The following is a 21831-nucleotide window of genomic DNA, read 5'->3' as shown; positions in this document are numbered from 1 at the left end:
ACCAATACCTTCAACTCCACCCAAAGACCAAGAAGCTGCCAGTGCAGATCCCAGAACACTGGCCTCACGTGCTCTCAATGCTCAGTAAGCGAGTAGCTGTGTTCTGTGCCAGCTGCAGTCTCCGAGTGGTTTAAAGACATACACCGGTGTGAATCACGTTGCAATCCTCTAGTCGTTGCCGTTCGCTTTAGAAGCGAAGCAAATCAGGAGTTTCTGCCAGGGAGAGGCTGCTTCTATATTGCACATTGAGCCTTTTTCACCAAATAGCCCCTAGCTCCTTCAGACAGATAAACACCCTGAGCCAAACCCTGCCCTTTGCAGGCTGACGGGATGGGGAGGGAGAACAGGAAAACAGATGTAGCACTGGCCGATGAATTCCATCTGGTCAGGGCAAATGCAGGCCTCGGGGCACTGGAGAGAACATGCCAAGCAGTAGCACTTAAGCCTGGAACAGATAAACATGGTCTACACTCAGCCCTGGGCCTCTGCTAGGTGCCCATCGGGGGCAGGGCCCTGGCCCCACCTGCAGTTCAGCTGGCTACGCCTTTGGGGTGAGGATAGGAGCACGATGGAGGGACTCAGCTGGGCAAACGATCCAAGGATGTGCCAAGGGATACGGTGGATTCTCCATCCCTTGAAGTCTTTAAATAGAGACTGGACATTCTTCTAAAATGATACACTCTAGCTGGCTCAGACAGAAGTTAGGGAGTGACGTTTTGTGGCCTGTGTTAGACAGGAGGTCGGACTAGAAGATCACAGTGCTTCCTTCTGGCCTTAAAATAAAATCTAGGAATCTAGAAAAATGGTGACCCTCTCCAGCGAGGACAAACTTGATACATTTTCTCTACACAAAAGAATAAATGGACACAAATCAGACGTCAAGAATTATAACTTTCAAAAACCAGTCAGAGAACACGTCAACCTCCCTGGTCACTCAGTTACAGACCTCAAAGTCGCAATACTCCAACAAAAAAAACTTCAAAAACGGACTCCAATGAGAAACGGCAGAATTGGAATTAATTTGCAAACTGGACACCATTAAATTAGGCTTGAATAAAGACTGGGAGTGGATGGGTCATTACACAAAGTAAAACCTATTTCCCCATGCTAATTTTTTCTCCCTTACTGTTACTCACACCTTCTTGTCAACTGTTGGAAATGGGCCATCCTGATTATCACTACAAAAGGTTTTTTTCCTCCTGCTGATGATAACCCACCTTAATTGATTACTCTCATTATAGTTAGAATGGCAACGCCCATTTTTTCATGTCCCCTGTGTATATCTCTCTTCCTCCTGTATTTTCCACTGCATGCATCCGATGAAGTGGGTTTTAGCCCACGGAAGCTTATGCTCAAATAAATGTGTTAGTCTCTAAGGTGCCACAAGGACTCCTGTTCTTTTAGAAAACGGATACTTCATCCTAGCTCTCACCCGCCACAGACCCCACAAAGCGGTTGCCACGACTTAGGCTAGTTGACCAACAAATGGTAGAGAGAAACGCCAACACATAAGTATCTTACTTCAGGCCATTGCAAACCAGATGTCTATCCCTTTTATATACAAAAGCGCCTGCTGTATCTGTTGCAAAGGTGTTAGTGGTACACTCAACAGTGACTGAGTGCTGCAATCAGGAACAGCCAGAGTTGTAATTGCTAGCCGTGTATCCTGTGGATGTAAATCAGGATCGAAGACTTTAATCATGATTAAAGATCAACATTGCCAGAGAGATACTGCATTAGCAGACAGAAATTACTGCTTTAGCCCGCCAGAGATTGATTATGGTTGTAAGTTTTATTAGAATTGCTGGCCCACCTACAGCAGGAGATCAGATGGGATAAATATACCATGCACTGTGATTCATACTCAGCTTTGACTATATTAGAGATTGGCACGAGGAGAAATATTTGGATTTTGGACACTCCAATCATCAGGAAATTCTGATCCAAGCCTAACTCAAGGCTATATGATCTAATGCACATGTAAATGCTGGTGGCATTTTGAATCATGACAGAAAAGGAGCTATTCCCATGTTGAACTAAAGTTCTACCGGAAGGTGCTGGGCACAGAAAATGTTACTCTAACATGGCCAATTCCTGCCTATTCCTCTACTCGAGCAAGATGAAGAGTCAGGAAATTATTTCATGCTTGCTCCTCATTTTATTGGCTTTTCCGTGAGCATGCCTGCAGAGGGTCTTTTGTTCCTCAAAGAGTTTGAGAAAGACCATCTTGGAGGCAAATCCCAACATTTATATCCAAATAAGGAGATCTGTGTGTGGACACAAGTATCCACTCTTTCTCGTTTAACAAGGGGAAGTATTACTGGTTGCTCCTAGAGGGGAAGAAATAATCCAAACAATTGCAAATGGCACTGAAATCCCCAACTGAGTGGCATTTGGAGAATGCAGTTTATTCTTTCCCCACATGTTTAATTTTAAAATGTATGATTAATACACATTCTGAATAACAATTGGTGTTGATTTAGCAGGTTCTTTAGCTGCATCATTGTTCCCTGAACCACAAGGAATTTGATGAGTGAAACATTAATTCTTAGTAAACAGAAATAGCTGGCAACTCTTATTTCTTTGTTCATTTGTTTGCACTGGCTTTGCTGGCAAACAAATGTGATGGATGAGCTGGTTAAACGTGGCACTTGGAACACCAGCCACCAAAATCCTGCAATAGAAGTATCTGCCACCTCAGATGGAAACCACAGGTCTCCACACATTGATACCAGGATGTAAGAGGATTTCTTCTGTCTTTCCAAAATAGATAAAGTGACCCAAAGGAGGAGGAAGACAGGCCAACCGGCATCATGGAAAGAACGTGGACTCTCATCGTCAGAGGGGCTCAACACCCAGCAACCCAGTCAACCTCACGGGGAGCTGGGGGCACTTCTGAACATCAGGCCGCTTACGTGGGTGCTCACATTTGCAAAAGTGGTTTTGCCCAGGTTGAGATACCTCAAAGGGGCCTGGTTTTCAGGAAGTGCTGAGCTCCCATCCTCTGAAAGCCACACCCCATAAGGAGTTTCAAGCTGGATGCACACACACAAAAAACATGAGTCATTTTGGAAAATTTAAGCCTAGGGCCAACTATAATTTGGGGCATATTGGTGGTCCCATGTAAGCAGTGGGAAAACACCTGGGTCTTCAATACAGGCACCCAGTTTTGAAAGTCTCAGCCAACAGTTTTAAAGGGCACCTTTAAATACCTAAACTCTCCTTTTCAACTGGCAACAGTGAGCGCATAATCGTGCTATCATTCGCCTTTCAAACCAGGCCCTTATTGCAGGCTCTCACAGGAATGTCAATCCACGTTCTCTGAATCCAGTCCCCTCCTGTAGGGTGAAATAAACCAGAGGCCACAGAGTGGAAACACCAATGTTTTATATACCTGCAAATATCTCAGAAGAATCACAGCTAGGAGTTCTGGAGTCATGAGCAGCATCCCTGAGCTCTGATCCACCACTGTACTCCTATGGCTGGTCTCTTGTGACCACGGAGTCACCCTTTGCTGTTTCTAACAGGTCTCCGGCCCCCAGCAGTCATCTCTAACTAAAGCAGTATATGGTACGATTTGGGAAAAACACGCCATCCCTTTGGCTTTAGGGCAATCAGGGCATAAATCCAGCCAGAGACTCGTCATTCACCACAGGACAGCCTGTCTGGGCAGATCACTAACCTTAAATTAAACAGAAAAGAAACTGCATCTAAATATGTTAAGGCTGTGATGACAAAAGCTGGGGAATCCAAGGTTAAATCAGAACCTCTCATTAACTCACAAGTAAAAGAAGCCACTGAGCCATATTGCAGCAGAGTGAAGGAATGGCAGAACATGAGAACAGCAGTGGGGGAGGCCTGAAAGCCACTCCACCAACTCTACGTCGTGTGAGGCCACACTGTAAGGGAGAATGTGTGCCTCCAAAGAGACTAGACAGACAATTCCCCCGGGTTATCTGACGATCTGGGGGCCACGGGAAGGACTTTTCATCTGGTGGGTTTTCACACATGTGAATATCTTAATAATCAGAGCAATCCTCCCAGACTGAGACAGCAAAGCCCAACATTAACATGGGGAAAGTGTGCACAAAGCCACCCTCGCACATGGAAATGACTGAGCATTTAGATGCAAAGCCTCAGATCTTGATTTAGTCATTAGACCCCCTCCCCATTGCACCCTGTAAACTTTCTGCTCAAACCGCAGGCTGCCCCAGCTCATTCGCACACATCGACTGTTATCACCTGGGGTGTGGGCATCTTCACAACGTGGCACCTGGGAGCACTGAGCATAGCTGGGCAACAAGTCCCAGAAAGCAGCAGGACAATCGGCGGTGTGGTCTGGTTTATTCTCTAGAATAGCAGAACACTAGCTCTGCTTTGGTTAAGGCTGAGAGTCATTTTCTGTTTGGATGCGGGCTATTATAAATGTCTAAAATTCACATGCTGACGAGGATGGTCTTGAAATGTGCTGTGCCTCACGGTGGTGTCAGATCATGTCAGGGATCTGATCTGGTGCCATTTGAACAAGGGGCTCTTAAGATACAGCTCTCCTCCACCCCTCCCAACCCAGCCTTTTACAAAATCATCATCTCTTTTATTGATTGATTGATTGATTTTTCACATACACCTAAAGCACAAACTGTGGCTCCGACCCTCCCCAAACTGATCTCAGTTGCTTGGGTCTTATCTCAGCTAGTGCCCAGTGATTGAAAAGGTGACTAAGGGTGAGGTGTGTAAGTCTGGGTTGGCAGGTGCCAAAGTGAAAGGTGCAAAAGAACGGGATGTGCGCACACAGCAAGATCAGGGCTCTGTTGAAGCAAGAGTGTCCAGGCAGTCTGTTGTCACAGTGTCCGGGGGGCTCAAGGTGACATACGATAAGAGCGATAGTTTAAAATCCACACACAGACTCAGATTTTCCTTTAGAAGTATTGCCAAGGAAATTAACATTAACTTCAATACAGGTCAGGAGAAAAACTCTAGTAAGCAGTGAGGATAACGTCATCCTCTTCCCTGATCAAAGGAAAGCAAGTGCCCCGTGACTTAGTACATAGACACCCACCCCCTGCCAACATGAGCTGCTCCGAACATGTTCAGAGTCTTATAACTTTTTGGTGCAAACCAAAGGAATGTGGAGGGGCACGGAGGGAGAATGTGTTGGGGTGCTGGAGCTGTACAGGGGTGTGGCTTTTGGGAGGGGAAGGGAGAGGGGGCTTCGGTCTGTGGCGAGGGGAGGGGGATAAATAAGGATGAGTGGTAGGGAAGGGTAGGAGAGCAGTGGGAGGAATGAGGGGGACATAGTAGAGGGAATTGGGGGATTAGGGACAGGGGGAAATGGAGGAGGCCTGTACCGTAAATTCTTCATATCCTAGTTTTCAGAGATTTATGGTCAGTGACTCTGGAAGAGCGATAGGCACCACTGGGCAACCTTAACTCTGTGTTAATGAAGTTTTGGGGCAATTGCATAGGTTCTCAGACCACCCTCATCGTTGTAATATCCAAGTGCCTTCCAGAAGTGCACTAAGTGACGTCTCTAACATCTGGTGAATCATCATATTATCCTAGGCAGTCCTCATGTTTTCCAGCCTGGGCTGGGAGTGAAACTTTTCACCATGAAACCTAAAGCCAGATAAAAATTCAGCCAAGTTTCATCTTTCGTACCCAACCCAAAGTAACCTGGCCTATGTTGTGCATTTGGGTGGAAACCAGATAAAACTTAACAGTTCTGACCAAAAGCCAGGCTGTTTTGCTTTGAGTTTTTCTCTGAGTCGCAGGCTCTGAAACTCAAAGAGAACCCCCGGGGGTGTGAACCCACCTGAAGATCGAAGGTAACGTTCATGGGAATGGAACCAGCCATGTACAAATGACAGGCAACAGCAGGACCTGGAAACTCGACACCCATCAGCTTCTATAGAAGGGAAACAAACTCTCCCTCTGACAGAACCTCTCATGTGACTCACACTTGGAGCTCCTCAGATGGAAGGCACTCGGGAAGGTCAAAGATTTACACCAGCGTAAGGGAGAGCAGAATTTGCCTCACAGTCCCTCTCAGAACAGAAAGCCACAACGCTGCCTTCTCCGAGACAGCGCCTTTAGCGAGATGGAGGGACCGTACAGCGTTCTGCATAGATTGGCTTTAAGAGAATGGCACCCGTCCTCTTGCTAGACCACAGGGATAAGAGGCGCTCGCTTACCATTTCTTCCCAGCGATTTCATGCTGCTGCACCGTGTAGCCAAAGTACGCTTCTCTAGAGCCTGGTATGATTCGCGGCCTTTTGGTGTCAATATTGAAGGTGTCACAGAATCCTGAGGTAGGAAAAAAAAAAAAAAAGATCTAATCAGTTCGGGTCCGGGTAGAGAGGAGGAGATCTTCCCCTAGCGACACTGACCTCCAGTGTAAAGCACCCTGAAATCCAACACACGGAATTAATAATATATACAATTCAGGCATGTTACTCCTTACACTGTTTGAAAGGAAAAATTCATTCTCGGGTATATCCGTTGTGGGCCTGTGCCTTCTGTTTCTTCTTATGAGTGAAGAAACCAGCCAGGAAAAGTGCTTCCAGGTTTTTTAATCTTATGATACCACCTGTGCAGCACACAGCTAAGAACTCATTTTTTCAGCTGTCCACCTTGCCTCCATTTTAGGGCTTCCCCAGACTCTCAGCTGGCTGCTGTGGGGACTTGCCTTGGGTGTGCCAGGCGGTTGAGCCACAGGGCAGGGAGCACTGGATATTGGGAGTGAGGTGATATTGGGACGGAGATTTTACCCCCAGGTATTGCACTTCATTTATCCATCTGCTGAGCGTTATTTCTGCCTAACATGGTCCTGTTCTGCCGCCCCATCCCCCGCCCCAGCAGGAATGTTCTGTAGCCCAATAATTAATACATGGGATTCCCCTGTCCTTCCCCACACTGATTACAGGGGATCTGCTCCTTCTATTCTCCTACAGCTTACTGGGACCATCAGCATCTCCCTGATCACACATCCGGGAAGGACCCAGCGCAGCTCGCAGAGTCTGATCCTGGGAGATTCTGAGCACACTAGCTCCCTCTGCAGTTAGCGAAAGAGGAGGGTGCTTTGCATTGCCAGAGCTTCTACAGCTCAGCTCCCCTGTTACCAGTAAACCCCCTGGATGCAGAAGGGCAAAGGCACGGGCTGAGCCTTTGTTAGGAACAAGGACCCAAGTTCAACCCTGGACCCTGGCTCCCCAGCAGGGTGCCGTGTCAATAGACTGCTGGACGACCTGGATCTGAACTGTTTTTAAAACCCGTTGTTTAGGGTGTAGAGGTCACAGCTGCAGAAGTCTGAAGGAAGACGCCTGTTTCTGCTCTCCAGCCCATCTGGGGCCTGCACAGAGGTTTAACCCGTCTGGGTGCTGAAATCATCGTAAGGAATTCCTTAGCTGCAGAGGCAGCCTCTAAGCAAAGATAGGAGCGAGATAATCACATTTTTATCCTAGGCAATGCAAGAGCAAGTCACCTTGGAAAACCACAGCTGACAGGACAGGGATTAGGAGCAACAAAAGAAAGATCTTTGAACATCCTCCTTGCACACTTGCACCTCTCAACCACCTCCCTCTGAACGCTGGGTCACTATTCTGACAGATTGGATTCCTATCCGGGGGCATATATGGCCCTCATGATAATGTCTGAATGCCACAAAGTCATTATCCTCACAACACCCCGGTCAAGTAGAGAAGTACTAGCCCCATTTCACAGCTGGGGAACAGAGACGGGATGGATTAAATGAGTTGCCCAAGGCCTTATAAATAGTTTGTGGCTGAGCCAGGCACTGAGCTGCCATCTCCTGAATCCCAAACCAGTGCTCTCTCCCATAGACAATCCTTCCAGCAGGTTTAGTGATGGTTTGATGCTCTGCCAGGAGAGGCAGCTCGATCGTCTGAATTCAGTCTTGCTCTGGGAGCAGAGGCTGTTGTAGCTCCAGGGGGAAAGGAAGCCAATGGTTAGCGAGCTCTCCAGCTGAGTAGGGAGCAGTCTTTATGGACTCTAAAGCGAGCTCTCTCCCAGGTGCAAGGATGCTCTGACATGGAGACTGGAAGCACTGAAACATGTGATCTTTAAGGCTCAGACATTTGTTTAAAAAGCCTGTCTATGAAATATATGCTTAAACCTGCATTAAATCTGCTGTCTTCACTAAGAGGCCCCCTTCTGCAGTACAGCTGGTCCAGAATCCAAACCCCTCTGCTGTGACCATCAGCAGAGTTTGGAGAAGTTCAGGACCAGATCGGATCTCCATGCCCAGCCCAGCTTTGCACCTCAGACCAGTCTCAGCTTAAAGTGCATTTTTGCTTATAGCGGGGTAGGCAACCTATGGCACGTGTGCCGAAGGCGGCACGCAAGCTGATTTTCAGTGGCACTCACACTTATAGACTTATAGAAAGAGACCTTCTAAAAACGTTCACATGTATTACTGGCACGCAAAACCTTAAATCAGAGTGAATAAATGAAGACTCAGCACAGCACTTCTGAGAGGTTGCCGACCCCTGGCTTATAGCATTAGCTGTGCCTTTAGGTACAGCCCCGAGCAAGGGGCGGTGTGAAAAATGCATCACTCCAGAGGACACTGTGCTTCAGAGACACCCCCCGGAGGCTCAGGTCCCTCCTTTCTTTCACCTTGCTGTGGGGAAGAATTAGGGTGCTGGCACTGCTGATGGCCTGAACTAGTCCTTGAAGTGGCTCAGACACTGGGAGGTAACTAAGGCTCCAGCCCTTCCCTGCCCCTCCCGTCCTACATCCCAGTCACCTGCGCAGGGAGAGGTGGTAAGCAGGTGCACAAAGCCCTTTTTCTCCTTTGCTCCAAGAGCCAAGTAGCCAACCCAGGTGTAAGATCATTTCTTCCTCCCCCTTATTCCCCTGCATAAGCATTTGGTCCAAGTCCGCATCTAACTCAGTGTTAACATCGCAAAGAACTGCTATGATACAAACCCGGTGGGACGTCTGCAGTGTAACGATCTCAACCAAAAAGAATAAAAATGGTTAGCTTGCAATGAGAACCAAATTCACCATCAGAACTTTGACTGTCTAAGAAAGACAAGGTCAAAATATGGCAGCACACACATTTTTGTCTGGGTGGTATTTTGTGGTCATTAAAATAAACCAAAACACCAAATTCTTTGTGTGCTATAGGGGTTTCTTTAGGGACATATTTTGTTGCTGCATATGAGCTCAAAAGCGAGTTGGAATGTAAATAGAAAGGAAACAGACTGCCAATGGGATGTGAAGATTTCTCTCTCATACAGTGTCCAGACTGTGAAAAGGAATGATGAAATACATCTTGATCTAGTTCAAGAATTGTAATTGCTCTAAATGAAATGAAGGAGTCTGGTTTTTATTTGTGCTGTACTATGGTATCCACAGTGTTTTCTTCGGTATAGAAAGCATGAATAATATATTTCTGGCTCACCCTGCTAACCTAAGGGGCATTTCTTATCATCCAAAAATTTGGGGCGAGACACAGATCTAAATGTAAATAGCTATTTCTTTGCTGCGTAAATCCATAATGGAGTATGCAAAGATTTACAAAAATGGAAGGTAAATCTAATTCCTGACATTTCCTGACTCTCTCGTAGCTCAGTGCATCCATTATTATTTTCTCCTGGGAATCTAAAGTCTGGTTTAAAAAAAAAAAATCTTGGTTTTATCATTTGTAAAGACATAGCAGCAGCAGCCGTGTTTAACTACAACAAAGTATGGGGTTTTTTTTGAATAAGATAAATGCTTAACTGGCAGATGGACTTTCTGATCATAGTCAGTTGTCCCCATGAAGCTTCCTGAAGAGCTCTAAGCCAGCGTGCATTTCCCAGGGACACACCCACAGAGGAGGTGCTACGGGGAAAACATTAACAACCGTGCATAACGTGTGACAGAATCAGATCAAATCCTTCCTCTCCTCTCCCTCCTCACTTTTGTGTTCTGCAGGCGGGCAGACCCGAAGGGTGATGATGCTTGCCAAAAGAATAAAAGAAATATGAGCCAAGTTTGAAATCGGTTCTATAGGTTTCGCCTGTGCCTCTCTCTCAGGAGGCTGGAACGTCAAGGATCAATTGCTTATGCTGAGTATACCAACGTCATTGGTCCACAGGGTTGCCACTGTTTGAAGTTGAAGCCCCACCTTTACGTGGGTCACTGAAACCTGATTGGATAATACTGCAAGAGCAGTTTCTTGTCTCCAACAAATCTCAAACAATGGACAGGTTGGTTAGTAGTGGCAATGTCACCTTATTAGCTAATTTGAGCTCCTCTCCCTGAGAAGATTCAGATTAATCTGTCTATGTCCTTGGAGGTAGGGCAATGACTTTGGAGGGACATCAGCGCTGTTTGAGTTTTGGCTAGTAGTACTCTCTGGGTTTCTCGAGGTTTTGGAGAAACTTTGGGCCACCACGTGTGCTCCAGATTTACATTCTGCCTGGGGAAGGCAAGGGAGAAGGGGCTGGCCCAGAGTTAATGCAGGTTGGCAACACCACCCATTAGGAGGGCAAGCTGCTGGCCTCTTTTAAAGCTCCACCTATGCTCATGAAACTTGACTGACACTCTAACAGGCCCTTTAGAGGAAAAGATTATCTGTGCCCAGACAATTTTCTCAGTATTTTCTCAGATCCTCTTGACCCTTTGTCAGGCAGGGTATGGAGCTGGGTAAATATACTGCATGACTGGGGAGGGCTGATGACCTTCTAGTAATGGATGAAAAAGTCAAGTATCCATGCTAAGGTAATTAGAGCTATTTGTTGCCTACGATAATCAAATCATAAGATGCCACTGACCTGTCTGTAGATCTTGGGAGAATTGGGCTGCTCACAAATGGACTCATTCCTATTTCTTGTCAGGACCCAAAGTCTTGTGCTTAGCAATTGTTGTTCTTCCCAGAGAGAACTCTCATCTTGTCCTCTCTTATTCAGTGCATATGCGAGGCTGTTAGCAGCATTCGTCTGGAGGTATGGAGTTGGGGCAACTTCCAGATATGGATGACACTCAGCTTATTATTTCTTGCCCAGAAGAAACACTTTATCTGTTGCTAAGAGTATTATACTGCACATGTTTATTCAAAGGCATATACACCCTGAGTCATGTCTGAACACAATGTCAACCTCCTACATGTCCACATACTGCTCACTTCCTAGAGGAGATTTTGTTTAAAATATAATCCTCACCATGGATCTCCTTACATCTTCTTCCCCCTATCCCAAGCATCTGTTATCTTTATCTGTCTGAGGCAGCACTAAAGTCCACCTGCTTACAACCTTCTTTGATACAATGCATCTATTGCTTTCTCTGTTTTCCTACCACCCTCTCCTGCCGTGCTATCTTTACCAGGTCCCTTTTCATCCTCCCTAGGTCTTCAAACCAGCAAAGTCATGGTTCCTGGATTTTGTGAGCCACATCCCTGTGACGGGTTGGATCACAGAAACCCCTTGGGGCTGCCAACTGATGTGCTGAGACTACTTCTAACCCGTTTTCCCTGCCAGCTTGGGACTCCAGAACCCTGCCTGTTTGAGCCAAACATGCCTGCCTGCTACAAACCCAGACCCAGGTCTGAACAACGTCCCCCAAAAGCTGAAGGCTTAACTGAAAACAGCTGAAAAAGTGTTCCTGTCTCCAACACCCAGATGCCCAGTTCCCAATGGGGTCCAAACCTCAAATAAATTCATTTTACCCTGTATAAAGCTTATACAGGGTAAACTCATAAATTGTCCACCCTCTATAACACTGATAGAGAGATATGCACAGCTGCCCCCCCACACCAGGTATTAATTACTACTCTGGGTTAATTAATAAGTAAAAAGTGATTTTATTAAATACAAAAAGTAGGATTTAAGCAGTTCCAAGTAGGAACAGACAGAACAAAGTGAATTACCAAGAAAAATAAAATAAAACACGCAAGTCTAAACCTAATACAGTAAGAAAACTGATTACAGATAAAATCTCACCCTCAGCTGTTTCAATAAGCTTCTATAACAGACTGGACACCTTCCTAGTCTGGGCACAATCCTTTCCCCTGGTACAGCCCTTGTTCCAGCTCAAGTGGTAGCTAGGGGATTTCTCATGACTGCAGCCCCCATTGTTCTGTTCCACCCCCTTATATAGCTTTGCACAAGGCAGGAATCCTTTGTCCCTCTCTGGGTGCCCACCCCTCCTTCTAAATGGAAAAACACCAGGTTAAAGATGGATTCCAGTTCAGGTGACATGATCACATGTCACTGTAAGACTCCAAGCCTTCATTCCTCCCAGCCTGACTCACAGGAAGGCCTACAAACAAACAGAGCTATCCACAGTAAATTGTCCTGGCTGATGAGAGCCATCAAGATTCCAAAGCACCATTAATGGCCCACACTTTGCATAACTACAATAGGGCCTCAGAGTTGTATTTCATATTTCTAGTTTTAGATACAAGAGTGATACATTTATACAAATAGGATGATCACACTCAGTAGATTATAAGCTTTGTAATGATACCTTACCAGAGACCTTTTGCATGAAGCATATTCCGGTTACATTATGTTCACACTCATTTTCATAAAATCATATAGAGTGCAACGTCACAATCACACCCTTTGACTTCCATCCTAATGCTGTCACTTTGAAACGTGTTCCTTTGCCGAATGCTTTATTGTTGAAAGACGTTTCGCATCAAATACCCGTAGGTGCAGTAGGCTCCCCAACACCCTGCATCTCTTTGCATTAGATGCATATGATCAGAGAACTGAACAGGAAAAGAATGTCTCGGGGGACAATCAAAAGAAGTGAACATTACTCCAGTGAGGTATCTAGGATACCACAGCATTTCTGACCCCCTTAGGGCAGAAAATAGCTGCAGTGTCTCATATTCTATGTTGTGGTAATGGTTGGTAAATGACCACTTTAAAGGTGACCACTTGGCAACAGCATGTTCTGGGGGACCAGTCTTTTTTATGGAAAACAAGGGCTCATCAAGAGGTTGAGATTGGAGTTTCTCTTATGAAAATGCAGGATGGAAAAGTGTTTTTGCAGGTAAGAATGTTAGGCGTCAATCTGCTTCTTTGTAACCATAGTAACTGATCTGCAACACTGACTTCATGAGAAGAGAAACTCTTGAGTCTAGCCAAAGAAAACTGAGGTAAGACTCTTTAAAACCTGTTAGAAGAAATTCTAGACAGCACAGAAGATGAGACATGGAGATTGTATCCAAAATTTTGTGGCTAGACTGATCTTTTTTAATGCTAAAAACAATATCCCGTTTAACGAAAAACTGCTGCAACTTATCCAATACCTGCTGGTTGGAATCCGGGCAACATTACCAACAGCAATATAATGAAAAGGTATCATGAAGAAAAAACAAGACAGAATATCTAGCACCGCAGGCCTGACTCTGATCCATTTACACTGGTGTAACTTCACTTTCTTCAGTGCAGAGTACAGTTACTCCTGATTCACAGAGGTGTAAATAAGAGAAGAATCGGCTCCTGTATGTAGAATTGAAAACTCTGTCAAAAAGTAACAGAAGCAAGGATTGAGATTTTCAAAGCTGCCTGGGGTATTTTAATGGCAATAGGGCAACCAAATCTCCTTGGCTGCTTTAAGAGTCTCAGTTAATGGCTCGTTTTCCTTTTGCTGGCTTATATCAGTGTAAATCCGTTGGCTTCAGTGGGAGTTACTGAAGATTGACACCTGTGTTAGATTGTGGAGAATCAGGCCCAATAGTAACAGATGAGGTTTAAATGAGAACTGGTTGGAAAAGGGAGTTGTTCACCACAGGAAAATTTCAGGTTTTCTTCTAAACACCAAAACGCAAGAATTTTCAGCCAAAAACATTTTAATTTTTTTCATGAAAACTCGAAGTTGTAAACTGATAAACAGTTTAGATGGAAAAGTTTCAGCCATCCCTAGTTTCAAACACGCAAAATAGCAAAATCCACCTCCATGTACATGTGTGTCAGTAACTAAACGGCGTTCTCAAGAAGATTAGTTACCCAGGTTATTGTATTTTTGTAGTCAATGGAGGAAGTGCTAGATGGGATGTAACACAGCTGAGCTCCCTTCTGCCTTTGCATAGGTTGGATGCGTGAGTTTCTCTAGTTTTACACCAGCGAAACGTACATAGATAAAGGTCTCAGTGTACAGAGCTGGGAGTTTTGTCTTTTGAAGACTGCAGTGCTGGGCCCTTGGTTTTCTACTTTTCTCAATTTTATTTTTTTATAACACAGGAAGAGTGCAGCACCATCCGTCCTTGCTTTAGGACTTAATCATACAATCGTATCTGCAGGTATGGACCTTTAACCTTGCAGACCATTGGGGACAAAAGCCGTCCCTAGCTATCCACCTGTGGGGAATGCTCTTACACAGTTGCTTTGTTATTCCAAAGCACAACTAAAGACAAAATCCTTAGCACATAAGGTCAGTCAGTAAAACAATTAAACACCCGCAGCCGGCTCGTGTCAGTTGACTCAGGCTCACAGGGCTCAAGCTCTTTAACTGCAGTGTAGACATTTGGCCTTGGGCTGGAGCCCAGGCTCTGGGATCCCATGAGGAAAAGGGGTCCCAAAGCCCAGGCTCCAGCCTGAGCCCAAACAGCTACACAGCAAATTTTAACACCACAAGCACAAGTCAGCTGATCTGGTCCAGTGTAGACATACCCATACAGACCTAATATATGGCCCTAGCCTGGGCCCAATCACCACTCGGATATCTTCTCCGAGAAATGTGGCAGTCGAAAGGTAATCCACTGGGACTATTCATAAAAGGCAATTTAGAAAAAAAAAATAGCATTAATGCTTCATTGAGCAGTAAAGTGTATAAATCAAACCTATTAGGGAGAAGTGTAAAATGGGCAATTTAACACACGTGTGCAAACTGTAAAAAATGTGCTCTGGCTTGGCTGCCTCCCCGGTCAAATAAATGGGCAGGATCCAGCCAGCCCCCCAAAAGACTGGCAAAAATTTTTATCCGGGAGACCGACTTGGAAACTGATGCAATTTGGTTACATTTTACTACTACTGCTGGGGAAAAAAACCCTCACATTGCAAATGATCTCTTGGAAAATCCTGTGAGAGACACATTGCCAGCCCCACGCATTCCCAAATCATGAGTCAGCCTCCCCAGAATCATAAGATTAAAATAATGAATGTGGGGTTCTTTTTATTTGTGTTCTGATGTTTGAGCTTTTAAGGGTCACATTTTCAAGCTTTCCTCCACACCCATGAAGGCTCAAAAATTACTTTTGTTTAAAACATGAAAGCTGAGATTCTCACGTAATCCCTAGACTCCAGGATCTGGAGGTTAAGAAAAGCCTAAAACATTGGAAAGCTCATGGTAAAAATCCACGAGACTTGGGAACACTGATGAAATTTGCAAGACCAGCTCTGTGTGACATGAACACTAAGCCACGCTCATCCCCTGAAGTATGAGCCTCTGCTTCTGTAATTAGTCTTAAAAATCAAACTATATTCAGGCCCATGATGTCAGGAGGCCAGAAGAGGTGGCATGGGCTTCTGTAGTTTCACCTCACCCTTAAGACAACAGAGTTGCTGCAGGGTCTGCAACGGAGGGACTTTTCCCTAAGTTCAGGGTGGACCCAGCATGAGGGAGAATCTTCATACGAGTCAAGTGACAGACAAAGCAATACACCGAGTGGCCAGGCTGTCCTTAAAGCACGGATATTATTACACTAAACATAGAGAGCAAGTCTGAGATGTCCCTGCCAATCCCATTTCCTAAGGGGAATTGCAAGTGTGTGAAGCTCTTTCCCCTGAATGTCACACCCGCTGCCTGGATTTTCCTGGGGTAGGAGATCCCTGGTGCTGTAGAGCGGACATGGCCAGCTTGGTTTGAAGGTCATGCCAGGGAGTGGCTGTGGTCACAACATGTTGCAGTTTGGTGCTCCCAGGTTTCTGCAATGGCCTCTTGAAAGCACGCGCAAGTCTGTAAGTTAGACCAGCCTGAGGCCACTAACTTACTCCCCTGGGACAAGCTGGCCCTCTGGGTGAGCCCAAAGATAGCATAACACACCTCCCTTCTCTGGCCCTGCACCACGCACTGCTCAGCCAGAGCCCAGGCTTTGCATGAAAGGTGGATCTCTCTGCCTCTCCCAGGCTCTGAGAAGACCTGTTTTTTGCCCTTGTTACACTAGGATTTGTAATCGTTTTCTCAACAGTTGTCAAAGACTATCTGAAGCAAGGTGGCCACCACAACAACTCTAGCCAATACCTAGATGTAGCATTGAAATACCTTTTCCTCAGTGCCCACCCACTGTCCTTTGGCCTACTCCAGCCACAGAAGAGTCCTGGCCCTCCAACCAGACCGCAGCTTCCAGGGCCACAGAATCCTTTACCAAAACCCAACAGAAGCATAAAAACAGCCAAACCTTCAGCTGGCAGCCATCTCAGAACAGCCAAGCCCCTGCTGCTCTAGATTGTGCTCCTGTCTAACCACAGGCTTCTGTGCTGCAATCAGCCCTACAGCTCAGGGGTTAGCATACTCCTCTCTTTGCTAAGGGATTCAGGCAGGCTACAGCTCCTCAGAACCCATCTCCAGGCAGGCTTCCAGCTCACCCCAGGAGAAAGAAACCACCCTGCTTCCAAGCTACTGCCCAGAGAGTGAAAACACCACACCTCCTCCCCTTTGAGGTCTCCTCCTTTTAACAGCTCTTTATTTGGGGTGAGAGAAAGAAAGAAATGCACTAGCTCTCCTCCCAGCTGTGCTTTATCTCTGATTAGGTCTGGCCCAAGCCACTGGGTTACCTCTCAGGCCCATAATAACTCTTTAACAACCTGTGGGGGGTAAACACCCCACCACACAATCACAGCCTAGCACATCTGTAGCCAAAACATGTTCTTGATGATCCATTGAAGGTAGGAAACCAGAAAAAGTCCTTGGTTTTTGTTAATTGCCTTGACAGTAGTTGGTGAATGGGGTTGAAGGACGAAATTATAATGAGTGTTTTGATTAGCTGTTAACTGTGCCATATATAATCGGTACCCTAGAACATCCTTACCAAAAATGAAAGAGAGCCCAAGATGGTGTCTGGTCTTTGTCAGAGCAAGACAGTCTTGGCAGGGTCTCAGAGAAAAAGAGATTGTATAAAATCTGTTTTACTGTAAAGTGGTGCTAGGTTGGAGCAATATTCAGTACCAAATTAAACACAGTGAGGAGTTAATTCTTTTCCATTAGGCCTTGGAAAGCCTTATCCATGTTCTAGCCCCATCTCCTGACCATGTTCCAAAACAATCACAGGAATACTTACTAGAGGACTGTATGCCATCTCCTTGTTTCACCATCACAGGAGATAATACTATTTTATCTTTATCCAGCCCCTTTCACCCCAAAGGTGTTCCAAGCCCCACACCACTGAACTGCACCTACTTCTGGGGTGAATGGCAGTTCCCAAGCGGCAGAGAGCGTGCTACCCAGCAGAGGAAATATTGAATCAGGGTCACTGGGTTCAACTTCTTGCTCATGTGAAAAGTGATCGGGAGAGATTTAGGGTAGGACTTCATGTCAGAATACTGACTAATGTATGGTGGCTAGCATATAGACATAGTCTACCAATAATACAGATTATCCCCACCAGATATATATTAGTATGGGTAGCGGGGTGAGCACCCGCTCCAGCCCAGAAGGGGTTGGAAAAGCCCTGCAGAGGGCTGCGGCTGGGCAAGGTAAAACCCTGGCTGATTGGGTAAGTGGCTGCAGCTGAGGCCACACCCCAAACTGAGCAACTGGGCCTTATAAGGCAGCCAGGGAAGCCAGAGGGAGCAGTCTCTCTCTGACTGGAGAGGGAGATAGACCTGGCTGCTGGGGAACTCGCCCAGGGACCTAGAGTGAGGCAGGGCTGGGAAGCCCAAGGCCAGCAACTCCCCAGGCTGCAGGGCCTGGTCCTAGGCCCACCTAGGTATTGGGCTTGCAGAGGGGCAGCCGGAGGGTGGGTAAAGGCAGCCAGTCCAAGCCCCTTGTTGCCTGTGATGATTGGCTGATAGACTGCAGTCTGCCCCAGGGCGCGGGGGCTAGATGGTGACTGGCAGTAGCCATGACTGAGGGGATGCGGGGGGGGGAGACCCTGAGACTGAGGGGTACTGCTGGGGGGAGGGCAGCAACCCTGAGGAAAGGGACACCAGGGTCCAGGAGGGACACAGGGGCCCAGTAGTAGCGGATCACCGGCCGGGCGCTCCAGAGGGCTGGTGCGCTAATTCCCATGGATGACCAGCAGGAGGCGCCGCAGTGGCGAGACTGCATTGCTACAGTATGCATTAAGCACCAGTATTATAGCAGCAATATAGCTGAAATTGGCTTATGGATTTTATATCACCCTGCTCATTTATGCTAAGTATCCCGTAACCCCTTGCATTCATTGAAGTAAGTTTTGGCTTGAGCAAACTGGGAAGCTGTTAAGATCCGGACAAGTGAGTGCTTTACCATAGCAACAGAAAGGGAATTACTCTCACAGGCCTGTACTGAAATGCCCCAAAGGAAGAGGGCAAGTCACAGGATTGTCCTACCCTAGTACAAACCTAGGAGATGCCTTCACGCTCTCTGGTGCCTGAAATGCATGTGTTCAGAACAAAGAGATAAGGGGTACACCCTGACACCAGAAAAACAAGGCCAAGAGCTGACTGGTTCAGTTTAGTTTCAGATGATGTATGCAATGCCTTTTACTTGTAAACAGGCAGGGTGTAAAAAGGAGGCATTAGGAGTGTATCTCGGGGAGCACACCTTCTGCCTAAGGTGGCTGTAACAACGCTTCACAAATCGGCTTCCCAGAGACTGATATAGTATGGACCCTTTTTCCTGTACTACCGGTATATTGTTGTTGGCTTAGAGCAATCAACCTGACTGACACTGGTTATTCGGTCTCTTGAATATATTTCATAATGAACCAAAGTGCGACCAAGCAATTGACTATCCAATTTATCAACATGCGTTAACTCGGTTGATCAGCACCCGGGTTAGCCTAGCCCAGGTGTGAGCAGCCAGACAGCAAAGCCAAACTCGTGTTATTGTGTCCTCCTCACTGGTGCTGCGTTCCCCCATGCGCGTCGCTAGGACTTCTGGGGGGAGACCCTCTGTTTTTCTGTGCTGCAGTAAGAAGAGCCGTTCTATGAGTCCTTCCCAGTGAATTGTTGGAAAACGTGTCTGTCCTTCTGGACACACGGGGGGAATTGTGGGAAGGCATTGGAGGACTATTGGCATTCAAGAGATTTTACCTGTCTCCTCACTGGTTATTGGCCAGAGTGAAAGCAGAAACCAGGCTCTAGCCTGGCCAGCTAGCCTGGGTTGAAAGCACCCCTGCACTCAGGTGAGAGGGTTTGTGTGTGGAGAGGAGGGTAGTTAGGGGAAACACCCAAGAAAGAGCCTGGGCTAATTCTGCAGTGAAGACATACCCTATAGAACTTGCTTCTGTTCCCATATGGGTCAACACAAAACTTCCATAGATTTCAGTGGTGCTGAATCAACCCCATAATATCAGATACGATTTCAGCTCTTATCTCCAAGACCTACATACAGTTGATTCATTAAGAATTTGTATTTCTTACAAGACTCACAAAATTTCGCATCCCATCTGCTGCTTGTTCCAGCCACACCCACCATTGTTGACAACATAGCAACGGCACTGATGACTCTTGGCAGTAGGTAGAAAGTCTCCTCTGTTTCTGAGATTAGTCATTTACATTTCATCAGGCATTTGTTTCACTGTCAAGGCATTTTTGTCGGTTAACAAAATACATTTTTCTTTGGCTAAGGAGAAATGGTGGCTGATGGATTTTGGAATAAGTTTTAATTACTAAACTTTCTAAAGTTTTCAACATTCAGTAGTGGAGCCTTTTTCAATGTAAACTCATCCAAGTCTGTCAGAAATTAAATTCACAAAGGACCCCATTGCTCTCAGGCTGGTCAACAAAAACCAGCTTAAAAAAATGGACACAAATAATAGCTGAATACTCCCCAGACATTAAAAATGGCAGGACAAGAGCAAATGTCAGAGGGGAGGTTTAGGGGCAGGAGCATCAGGTTGGGAACACCAAGGTTCATTGGAATCTCAGGGTCAAACACTGGCTGAGTGGGTCAGCTCAGCTCTTCATCTTCCCCAGGCAGATGAAGTGAGCACCAGGTGGTTTTCTCTGTGTGAGGGTTTCTTTCAGACACAGGCTTACAAACAGAGAACCTGAATGGCGTTTAGGACTCTGATGTCAAAAATCCCACTGACTTCAATGATGCAAGATGAGCACCTAAAGAACAGACGACACTTTTGTAAGAGAAGAGGCACGACCTAGTACCCTAGGCCAACAAACGTTCCCTCTCCACACTGTCGAGCCATTTGGGTCTTCCCTGCAAGCCAGAGGTAGCTGCATTTCAGTGGTGGTATACTCTGTGAATATAGCACAGGAATCTTTCAGGTTCATAGGCCCCATATAAATGTTTAGTTTTAGTGAGATTCTGGTGACAAATCTGGAGGGAAAAACAGAAAATGATTTGGAGGAAAGATTTACAAACTAGATGGCAAAGTCAGTGGAATTCGTCATATATTGGAGGAAAAGCTGTTCAGAAATGTACGCAGATGTTGAGCAGAGCATTTAAGGCAAAAAAGAAAAAATCGGAGACTGTTCAAACTGGATTAAATTACTAAAACAAATCTTGTGAAAGGTTGTCAAGGAGACTGTTAACAATCGGAAGAACCACGTCTTATTTTCTTGTCAGAAGTGACATTGCAGTCATAAACAAGTGCCCAAATCCCACAAGTTTAGCTTGCAATGCTGTCAAACCCAGAAGCCTCAAATATCTCCTGTCTGTACTGGAGTTTTTGTTTAGTACAAACTCTTGATACTCGTTAGCTAAGCAGGCAAAAGAAAAATACATTTGGGAAACAACACTGGGGAGAAAAGCTACCATTTTCTCCGAAAGAAAAAGTTCTCCTGCACAAATCTCTCTCCCCATCTTCATTTCCATTCTCTTCTTACTGGAGCTTTGCATCTTCTGTCAGAAGGGACTTTCTTCTAAAGGAACAAACAACACTGAAAGGGGTCTGTCCTTTCTAGGTCTATTCCCCTGGTGTCTCTGAGGGCTTCAGAGAGCAGGATTCATAAGAAGAGAACAGACAGGAGAGGAGAAATGTAATGTGTATATCTACCTAAAGTGCTTATGTGACCCTCCTTACGATATATCTGAGCATCTCACAATCTTTTAATGCATTTATTCTCACAAAACCCCTCTAAGGTGGAGGGGAAGTGCTCTTATTCCCATTGTGCAGATGGGAAACTGAGGCACCGAGAGACTAAGTGACTTGTCCAAGGTCACACAGGAAGTCTGTAGCAGAGCAGGAAATTGAATCCACATCTTCCAAGTCCCCATCTATCACTCTAGCCACAGCACCATCCTATCTGTGCCTATGAGTGGAAAGAAACCAGGTCGTCTCGGTTTACTTTTCAGTGGCTCACACACCAGGAAGGTAAGATTTGGCCAGTTTTTGGGGCTACCCCAGGCTAGGTTTTCTAGAATCAGGATGCTAAGATTTTTCTTAAGGAAGGTTAACGTTTGAGCCTTTGCCTCTCAAACTGTGTCTTGTTATTGATGGTAGCTGGTCTTTGCTCTGCAGCAGCTGTCACAGGTTACGACACTGGCTCTAACATAGACCTCACCACTCTCTAGACAGCGCTATTGGGTAGTTTTGTTTGATGTTATTGAAAATGTGGCCTGTTGCGATGGTTCGAGGTTACTGCGTCGGTGACAATCGCTTTATATGATTAAGTTAAGCTGAACCCGTAGCGCCTTAACAGTTTGTTTAGCTGGAGCAGGGCAGAACTGGAGAGCATTCCCTGCGTAATCCGAGCGTGACGGAAACGTGGAAGG

The 21831-nt window shown here is 45.9% G+C and overlaps 1 protein-coding gene across 8 annotated transcripts in view; it reads right to left on the bottom strand.

Annotated features, from left to right (window-relative positions):
- The window catches only part of ITGA11 (integrin subunit alpha 11), a 241719-nt gene that overhangs the window by 132107 nt on the left and 87781 nt on the right, over positions 1-21831 (bottom strand). For all 8 annotated transcript variants that reach the window (XM_039492637.1, XM_039492639.1, XM_039492642.1 and 5 more), the window contains one exon: positions 6192-6303. In XM_039492637.1, coding sequence (XP_039348571.1) covers positions 6192-6303 — 112 coding nt within the window. The remainder of the gene's footprint in view (positions 1-6191; positions 6304-21831) is intronic.

This window comes from Mauremys reevesii, linkage group 10, assembly GCF_016161935.1.
Source record: "Mauremys reevesii isolate NIE-2019 linkage group 10, ASM1616193v1, whole genome shotgun sequence".
Taxonomy (NCBI): domain Eukaryota; kingdom Metazoa; phylum Chordata; order Testudines; family Geoemydidae; genus Mauremys; species Mauremys reevesii.
The sequence above is the reverse complement of the archived record's forward strand: the minus strand, read 5'-3'. Positions and strand labels throughout refer to the sequence as shown.